Genomic DNA, 10,261 nt, shown 5'->3' with positions numbered 1-10,261 from the left:
CGCTAATCATTTAAAAAATTTGAATCTCTCCAGGTTCGCTTTCGCTTTCGAACTTTAAAATCAAAATGATAATTCAAATTCGGAAATTTGGCGGCATATTTAATCACATTATAATGAGCCCTCTATGTCCATGAAAGAAGAAATTTACATCATGGAAATTCATAATCTTAAACAAAGAGCCACGCAAAGCTGTGGCCTATGGGATTCAAAACGAATGCCGTAAAACTTCGCCTTACACATTCAGCAGAGCACAGACTTTCTTTACGTTGATTTTGCCACAACTACTTGAATATTGTGGTTTTTACAAGCTATATATTCACGCCCCTTTCCTTTCTTCCAGTCGCGTCTCAGTTTTAACGGGATGGGGTTCTTACAAGATTGCGATTCTCTTCTGCCTCTAGTTCCACATTCGAACTCAAGGAATCACTGGGGAAGTCGTCCAATGATAAACTACGTGTGGGGCTCAATTGTTGCCAAAAGTGATTTCTGAGAGCCTTCAATTTGGAGTTAATAGCTGAAAATCCTGGGTCAGAAAGAAGAGCCTGCACTGGAGTTCGACCTTCGAGCATGCTCACCACTTGGGACATTAGAGGCCGTAGAGTTGGGGACGCATTGGTGCAGAGGAGAGCCACATTCAGCATCACCATTGCTTCTTCTGATGAATAATCTGAGCCTAAGGCTGGGTCCACCAACTCCAATAGGCTTCCTTTTTCTTGCAGAACAGATGCCTGTAAAATACTTAAATGACTGACTTCCATGACCCGTGACCAGTAAATGATGACTGATATTTTAGAACGATAAACGACACAGCACGGAATATGTATATTTTAAACATGCATTCGAAGCCGAATTTAATTTATATCTTCAAAATAAGAACTTCAAAACAAGGGAATCAACATAGATACCAGATGAAATGGGAAAGAATTGTAAGGTAAGTGTTTTTACCCAATCAAGAAGGTAAACAAATTCCTCTTTAGGCCTGTAGTTCGTATTGCTTTTGCCACTGACAATTTCCAAGGCAACAACTCCGAAGCTATAAACATCAGCTTTGCTGGTCAAGCACCCACGCATGGCGTATTCGGGTGCCATATAACCACTGCAAAACAATAATTCCAGAAACCTAGGTACTCAGCACCAAAATTAAACTACAATGTCTATAAATCAAATCTCCACAACAATGTTTTATAGTGATGAGGCGTAAAGAGACGGGAAAAGGAAAGGAAAAAATTTTAGTTTTGGTTATGCTTCACTTCTAAAAAACAATCACCGGTTGGTTTCATACTCAAGTTCGCCACCATGTTAGACCATATATTATTTTAGACCATAGAAGAATTTCACTTGACTTACATGGTTCCGGCAATTCTGGTGCTGATATGGGTATTGTCATCTTCATGAAGCTTAGCCAAACCAAAATCAGAAATTTTAGCATTGAAATCCTTATCAAGCAACACATTACTTGTCTTGATATCCCTATGTACGATTTTTAATCTCGACTCCTCGTGCAGATAGGCCAAACCTCTAGCTATCCCCAGACAAATTTTCTGCCTAGTGGGCCAGTCCAATCTCAATTTAGATTGTGGGTCATTTTCTGTATACACATAATATAAAAAATAAGTTTTTTGACACTAATCAAACTTCTTTGGAATCGACAGACTTCAGAGTTGCAGAGAAGTGCAAATTCTACTCACTGAAAAGGGCACGTGATAAGCAATTATTTTCCATGTACTCATAAATCAACATTAGTTGGTTCCCATCAACACAGCATCCATAAAGCTTGACAAGATTTGGGTGTTGCAGTGCAGATATCATGCCTATTTCATTAACAAATTCTCGATTTCCTTGCTTTGATTTCGACGACAGCTGCTTGACTGCAATTATAGTACCATCTGACAAGAGACCCTGTATCAAAATGAAGAGTCCCAACACCCCCATTAAATGTTGTATTCTAAGCATCACTTCCTCCAGCAGTTAGTGCCATAGTTTTATTGCAGAATCAACGTATGCTTTAAAAACCCAAAGGAATAAATGTCCGTACCCATGGTCTTAATAGTTTATGAAAATTGGAATTAGAACATCATATACTTACATGAAATCTAATAAACAAAGTTAAGAAGCCTAGAGACTATGCAGAGGTAAAAGTCTTAGTGAACTTCACCTCAAGTAGTAGCTTTTGATATGATGAGGGCTTTTTGTCAAGGACTATCATTAAAGCATATGATTTAGACAATCGAGATCTATTAGTAAAGGCACCATTTACCTTGTAAACTGCACCAAAACCACCTTCCCCAACTTTGTTTGCAGCATCAAAATTTTTAGTGGCTGCTTTAATCTGTCTTATAGTGAATAATCCTGTTTGCAGATCTATACCTCTAAGCTCTGCATGAATTAGACTTCAGGTGTCAGAGAAAAGTGGCAATGCACAGCAGTTAACAAGAAAACCAAGTTGAAAAGGACATTTCCTTGAAACATAGTACACAAAATCACATGTCAAACCCAAACTTGAGGATGTATTTTAGGTGATGATATCAACTCCATTGGATGAATGAAATCAAAAGTTCAACATATAGAAGTTGACATCACCATTTTTTTGTTTATTTATTCAAATAGGCACAGAACTCAGAATTCAACAGCAAACTAGTAAAGAGATAGATATTTAAAGTGAGGAGACAAATATTCAACGATTCAAAAGTTTTAGCACCACAAATAAGTACAATAAACTTTTACATGACTAGCCACGAAGTATTAAATGTTCCAAAGAAGTAGATAAGGAGATGCGTAGACCATTTCAGTAGCTTAGATCATGATCTCTCCCTTTTTTGGACAGAAAACTGAGAATTCTAGTTAAGATTATGTTTTCTGTTTTTATATAAATAAGGCCTCTTTTCCTAATCTTCGAATATTCCAATGAATATGTAAGGAAAGGAATAAAAAAAACAAATAGTCAGGCTACAAATATCTTTAGCTCTGATGAGATCTAGATACAGTTTAAGTTCATGAATACTATATGCAGTTTCAATTTTCAATAGAGATAATGCATATGTTACATTAAATAAAAGATTATACCTTTATATACGGATGCCTTGCCTCCCAGCCATCCGTTCCTCCTCATAATACATAGAAGCAGAAGGAGAACAAAAGCTGCTGCCGCTGTCCCAATAATTATGATGGTGTGATGCTTCTTCACATGGTTCTTAGGAGGTGTGAAATCTGTGAAGAGAGAAATTTTCCTGATCAGAAATCAAGAATATATTTAAAAATAATTTTATATTCTACAGTTTCTGCCCGCCAAGCATTGAAATATATTGTGAACTAGATGATAAAGCATATAGATTCACTCCAAATAGCCTTCCCAGAGTCCAGACCAGTCTTAGAACCTCCCATTTCCGGTTTTTGTAATCATCTCAATTTATTATGATTAAATAAAATTGCATTAGTCGAGAAAAGTACAAATATTTGTACTCCATGCAGAAGAACAAGGGTGCCACCCAAACCCATGAGGTAAGATAGATGTTTGTAAAAAAAAAAAAAAAAAAAAAAAAAAAAAAAAAAAAAAAATCACACTGCACGTTTTCTGTAAGTAAAAAATAAGATATTATCGTCAAGGGTGATGGTAGGCAATAGAAAGCAACCAACTGAATTAATCCCAGTGGAACCTATGCAAATCATGCCAACCCTTCTACAAATATTATAATCTCTACCAAAATAGCATAAATTGAAGAAGTTACAATCTTAAAAGTTATGTCAACTTTTTTACTCATTGCCACTGTTAGTAACATGGCTCAAGGTTTGCTTGTATTGTGCTACTCAATATATGAACCTCACAAATTTAAATGCTAGTAGAAAAAGGAAAAGAAGAAACATTTAAGCAAACGGACGTTGATAACTTTTACATTCATCTAGAAACAAAAGGTAACAGGTAATGATTCCATTCTTTGTTTCATGACTTGGAAAACTTACTCGGATCTACAGAAATAGCTGATATCAGAGGACCATAATTTCCTCTCAGTGGGATTCCAGTTGTTCCTCTTCCAGCCCAGTAGAAATGGATCTTCAATGTATGACTTGTGACAACTGCGGTAAATTTTTTTATAATGGGCTTACCTGTACCCCCTGCTTCATGTTCTATATCAAAATCTTTTAGAACCAGCTTTTCCTGCAGTTGAACAAATGAAAGGGTTTTCAGTATCCAACAATACGATGAAGTGGCATTCTTTTCCAGTCATATATTTTCTTTCATCAATACCTGAATGTACACATCAAATATTCGCCTCCCAAGGCTGTTGAATGAACTGTCATTTATAAATACAATCTCTGCAAAGTGGAGTTTAACACTATAATTCCCATTTATGAGACACAGCCCATAGTATGTAAGAGATTGAGGAGAATTTCTCGCTTTTGTGTACAGTTCTGAATTGGCCACAGAGACATTTGAAAGAGCGGATGTATTTGTTTCGATGTAGTTATCAGCATCAACATCATTGTCCATAAAGCTTCCCGTGCTGCTAAAAGCCCAATTGTGACCAGTATAAAACATTGAAGCACCTTCTCTATCCGCTTCATACCTTTCACCCCGTACAAATGCTTCTTTACCGCCACAGTTAATGTGCAAGGAGTAGTGCTCTGAAGTTTTGACAATTTAAAACAGTGTGAAAACAATAGAATTCACGTAATTGAAATAAAAGAAGGGACTACCAATAAAACAAAGGCTTTGAGCCTTCAATTTCAGATTTGATATTATCTCTTATTTATATATTTCAACTGGTTGTATTCTTTATGAAAAGAAAATTTGTTTACTTGAATTGCCAAATTCAAGGCCAGAGTTATACACTCACGCTCTTCCTTTGATGCAGAACACGGGAAGTTCCTTTTTAGGCAGGGATGGATTCTAGTTCTGTGAGCATGCAAGAAAACTGAGCTCGTCATTTTAATGATAAGAAGACTGGTATCTAGAGAGACTTCTAACGACTAGGTTAGCAGTCAATAAATTTTCTTACTGGCACAGAATCCTTACAATTTTTCTGCAGACGGTGAGTAAGTCTCTACTAAATTTCTGTGAAAATAAGAACTATTTTCGTTTAGTTACCATGCAAGATAATGCTCTGAACATTGAAAGTAAACGATAACTTCACAACACTCACACACTCCCACGAGGACACTCAGCTGGGCTTGAGTTTTCCCAAGTGAAGTTGTTGTTAGAAAGATCCCTGCATAAGAAAGATAATAAAATGGAACCGGTTAGCCAAGGTAATGTACATCATATGTTTTCACAGCAGGCATTTAAGTGAAGATTAACTACGAAAAATGATTCCGAAGGAAAAGACATACACATTCTTGTTGCTTCCTAAGACCCAACCAGGAATAATTCCATTGAGCTTGTTTCCTGTCAAATATCTTGAGAAATACTATAAATATTAAAACTACGATACATAATTTAAAAAGGTATGTAAATAAATAATAACTGATAAGTGCACTCATGTTGAATGTAGATAGATTAAAAATGTAATTTTAATTGCTTCTGAGGCAGCTTAATAATAGGGAAAGAAGTCTAGAAATTTCTCTTTCCAAGCAGATACAGGGAGGTAGAAACACATATGAGTTATAAAGTGAGACTCTTATGGGCAAATACTTCTAGAACTCTCTTATACTATATGACCAGAAAGAAGCAACCCTATTTTCCCAAAACAGGGTTTTTTTTTTTTTTTTCTTTTCCCTATTTAATTCTTTTACGGCATCAAATTGGTTTTTTTTTTTTTTTTTTTTTCTCCATGTCAAGTTTCTGTGTTATTATTATTTTTTTTTGGGGGGGGAAGGATGAGTCAACTTACATGTAATCTATTTTTTCCAGTCGTTCCAACGATGCAGGAACTTCACCAGTCAAGTCATTGTAGCTCAGGTCTCTGCATATAAACAAAGCAAGGTTTCAATCAACTTCTTAGAAACAAGAACTAAACCAACAGAGAATTGGAACTAATACCAAGTGGTTGATGAAATGAAAATAGCAAATTAAAATATGCCCAAGCACTTATATTTCCAAGGCTGCAAGCATATTTACTATACATAGTTAATTCTGAAATCGGAATATTACCCAATAGTTTAACATGAAAGATTGAAATTAAAGTAATATTAAGATTTACTAAAATAACTGACATTTCTTGGCGAGTTCAATTTATTGCAAGAAGAAATGAGGTATTCTCATGAGTTTCTAATCATCATTAAAGCAAATCCATTCGTACTACTTACAAGTTTTTCAATCTTCTCATGTCCCCGATGTATTGAGGGATTTCTCCGACAATGAAGCACTTCCTCAGTATCCTGCATCCCAGCATCAAAGTCATGTCCCTGAACAATTAAGTTAGAGAGTGGTAGAAGAATAAAAGCAAAGAATTCAACTAACAGCGTCCTCATGGATTCCATTTTGCTCAACGGTGGAAAAAGAGACCTTCCACCTTTTAAGTCAGATATTCTCCTGAAATTTTTGAAGAACTTAGAAATTAGAATTACAAGTGGAACTCAACATACTAAGCGGATTATAGTATCAAAATTGCATACAGATCAGTTAAACTTGTCATCGTGGAGATACTTGAGGGTATGGGCCCTTCGAGGGAGCAGCCTTGAATATGCCTGCAAGGTGGAAAAAATTTACCTGATCGTCAATTATAAATATTTTATATCAGATGAAGCAGTTAAAAGCCATAAGAATGGAGCTTACAGTTTTTCAATCTGTGTCCAATTACTAATGAACTCAGGTATCTTTCCAGAAAAGTTGTTGTCACTAATCCTCCTTGATAGTATAAGAAAACAAAGTTTAGCTGAAGAAATGGAATATAAAAATAAAGCTCGAACCAACTGGCATTACTTCACTAATCGATAGATCAGAACGCCAAAAAATGCTGAGAAGTTGAGTGGAAACATTTAAATATGGTATTGCATTAAAGAAGATTAAGATCTTATGTGAAGGATGATCAAGCTGATACCAGAAACATGTTGAAGCATATGACTGTATAGTAAATATTCCATTAATCTTGTAATGGATAACTCGAGATGCTAAAAAAGAACATTGATCTCTGTCATTCAGAGGAAAAATCTATTTTTCAAGAAGAAAAACAATAGAAATTGGTTGCGTACATATCAGTTAAGTTCGACAACTTCGCTAGTGCTTTTGGCAATTCTCCGGTGAAGCCATTTGATGCCAGAACACTGAAGAAAGAGCATCACGAATTTAAGAGAGTTAAAAATTTGATGATGGTGCCACTCACGCGGTCAATATGTACGTCCAGTAGACTTACAGCTTTTCCAAATTGACTAGTTTTCCGATCCCTGGTGGAATTTGGCCGGAAAATTGATTTCCTTCAATGCTCCTGTCACATTTTAGGACAGGCAAACACAATTAGATAAAGCACCATAAATGTTTTGCCAAATACTAATCTCGTGTACGCTTACAAACAAATCTAAAAACTAAAGATACGACATACAGATTTCTGAGAGTGGTGATATTCGTAAGAACTTTCGGGAATGGGCCGGACAATTTGTTTCCCATGAAAGAACTGCATGTTCAGTTAAAGAAGGCATAAAATGAAACTGCAGTTTAAGTTCAGAGAATCTTCAAGAACTGACAGAAAGAAGTAACGAAGATGCTTACAGGTCTTCCAACCGCATGGTAGCCCATTGTGACGGAATAGAACCCGTGAGACAGTTTCGACTGAGGTCTCTGATAACAGTGAACCAAGCGTGGAATTAGGAGGCTTTCAACCCTAGTTTAAGAAATCCTTAGGTCCTTTAACGTATCAGAATACTGCTCACACACTTTTACTTACAGCTGTTTGAGGAAGCGAAGCTTGGAAAATTCTGGTGGCACAACACCAGATAGATTCTGGGACTTCAGAGCTCTGGAGAAATGACAAAACCAATTAGATTGTAAATCTGCAAATACACCGGAAAAAGAAATTCAAGAAACTGACAGAAGAGTCTACAGAGAGCACTACATAACGACGTTGCTATCAGATCATGATGCATATTTAATATCAAATAGAAGAGAGAGGGGAGGGGGAAAAGAGAAAAAATCATCGGTGCCAGGAGAAAATGCAGACATTAACATTTAGCAAGGAAATCTCAGCATCAACAAACTTCGAAGGTAGTAGAATATATTCCAGTGGAAAGACTACGATTATCCACAAAGCTAAAACGGGAAAAGAACAGTATAAACATCGAAATTAAACTGCACAATACAACAAGATGAAGAGTGACTACAGTATAACCAAACAATGATACAGAAGTCCAAGAATCACAAACTTATTTGTTAAGGATCCAGTCCAAAACTCGATAATCGTAAACAGCGAAATTAGTTTAACAAACAGAAAGCAGTATCTCAATGAACCTCCGACAGGGGCAACCGAGATGCTCCACCATTACAACGCTCCATTGTGGAGTGTGGATAGATCTCCTAAACACTTCGACCTATGTACGTCAATTAAAACTCCATGGATTCACATTGGAATATTAGTTTCTTCTCGATCTCGCGAGCTAATGCGCAAGGGTTGCGGCGGTGGCTTAAAACTCCGTTCACACTTCCCAATCATTAAGCCAAACGGTTCAAATGGCTGATCACTTCTTTCCTATCGCAGTCTTAGAGCAACGAACTTTTCCCGGGAAATTTAGTCCCGTCGTTTTCAGCCGCGAAAAATCATAATAAAATATTAAAAGAAAGAAAAGACTCATGGGCCCAATATCGATGGTTGCTATAGATTACTACTCTCAAACACGGGCCATTGTCTTAAATAAGCCCAAAATCAACATGGGCCAGGCCGAGCCTAAATATTTGGTTTGTAAAGTGGGCCCAACAGTTTCTGGGCCCGTTCACAACAATATATGTATTATTATATTAAAAATAAAGATAATTATATTATGTCACGTGTTTTAACTGAGAACTTGGTAGTTGTACTTCGTAATGTAGCATTATAACTAAAATAATAAAAATCACCGACTCACGTGCTCTAACTTTCTTTTTTTTAATTTTTTCACAACAAAACAGTAGTCGGCAGAAGGTCAATACTCATTATTGAGCACCAATTTAAATAAACCTACCATTATTAATAAAGTAAAATATAGAACATTATAATAACATCTAATATTATATAAATAAGTATACTTAGTTTGATAATCTTATTAATTTTAGTTCATAGTCTTACTCAATTATTTATTATAACATCTGAACCCACCACAAGCAAATATTTTTGTTTTTACCCGTTATATATCGTCATCAGCTTCACAGTTTTAAAACATATCTATTAAGAAGATGTTTCCACAACTATATAAGAAATATTTCGTTCCCCTCATAATGTGTAAACATCTCTATAATAGACACGTTTTAGAATCGTGAGACTAATTGTTAGCAGTTTGGGATGTTGCCTTTATTATCTATTTATTAAATGATTTAAAATTTTAAAAAAAAAAAATTATATATATATTTTTTTTTTTTTGCAAAAATTTAAAAGTAAGTATTTATAATTTATAATTTAAATACTTTTTTTAGTATCTTAATAAAAATATATTAATGAGGGAGAATAAAGGAGAGAGAGAGAGAGGGCGCGCGAGGAAGAAGAAGAGGATGGGAACGTACATGGCGACGATACGGCAAGAGGAGTTGTGGTTGAAAGAGCAATCACATGTGACGGAGCTTTCGAAGCCTTTTCTTCCATTAACGACGCGCCAATTTCCTTCTCCACTGCAAGGATCTAGGTTAAAATTCCAGTCGTTTTTCCCCATCTTCTTCTCGATCTGTTTCAACGCTTTCACTGCAACAGTTCATCAATTCACCAGAAATTTCAGTCCGATTCGCCACAAAATCAATCAAATCCGAACGAATTTCAGAGAAGAAAATGATCGACTCGAGGTTTGAGGAAAACGAAAACAAAACAAAAATCGGAAAGGTTCCTATACCTTCTTCTCGATGAAGCTTGGGAGTGGCTGCCAATCCGAAGGTAGAAAACTGCAGCAGAAGAACAGAACAGAGCATAAGAAGTACGCCTCTTATGTGATTTTGAGATACAGATTTAGCCGCCATGGACGCACACTTCGAAACTCTCTTCAAACCTCTAAGTTCCAGTCTCAGAGCTTGCAGAGACTATAAAATGGACTAACAGAGAAAGAGGGATAAGATATAAATATATATATATATATATTAAAAAAACAGAGCACTGCTAGCAGTAGGACCTTTGAAGTGGATGCCAAATTATAGTAAAATACTCTCCCTAATAAATAATGA

At 35.9% G+C, this 10,261-nt stretch overlaps 1 protein-coding gene across 2 annotated transcripts; it reads right to left on the bottom strand.

Annotated features, from left to right (window-relative positions):
* Positions 1–69: 69 nt before the first annotated feature.
* On the bottom strand, positions 70–10,151 carry LOC111811908 (Leucine-rich repeat transmembrane protein kinase). Of its 2 annotated transcripts, XM_023698963.2 has the most exons (24): positions 9,937–10,151; positions 9,617–9,791; positions 7,815–7,886; positions 7,640–7,708; positions 7,473–7,544; positions 7,287–7,358; positions 7,126–7,197; positions 6,710–6,781; positions 6,550–6,621; positions 6,395–6,466; positions 6,241–6,312; positions 5,826–5,897; positions 5,326–5,391; positions 5,139–5,204; positions 5,012–5,050; positions 4,833–4,891; positions 4,244–4,620; positions 3,958–4,153; positions 3,064–3,207; positions 2,258–2,376; positions 1,689–1,899; positions 1,348–1,588; positions 946–1,096; positions 70–728 (listed from the first exon to the last, which is right to left on the bottom strand). In XM_023698963.2, exons 1-24 carry the CDS (start codon positions 10,058–10,060, stop codon positions 354–356), a joined length of 3,060 nt encoding a protein of 1,019 aa, XP_023554731.2. In that variant the 5' UTR covers positions 10,061–10,151; the 3' UTR covers positions 70–353. The 2 variants fall into 2 exon arrangements, with proteins under 2 accessions (XP_023554731.2, XP_023554732.2); XM_023698964.2 differs by lacking the exons at positions 9,617–9,791; positions 9,937–10,151 and adding an exon at positions 8,375–9,229.
* Between the last annotated feature and the right edge of the window lie 110 nt (positions 10,152–10,261).

This window comes from Cucurbita pepo, chromosome 15 (assembly GCF_057944985.1).
Source record: "Cucurbita pepo subsp. pepo isolate OVF chromosome 15, ASM5794498v1, whole genome shotgun sequence".
Lineage (NCBI taxonomy): Eukaryota > Viridiplantae > Streptophyta > Magnoliopsida > Cucurbitales > Cucurbitaceae > Cucurbita > Cucurbita pepo.
Note: the sequence above shows the minus strand (reverse complement) of the source record. Positions and strands in the feature narration are given on the sequence as shown.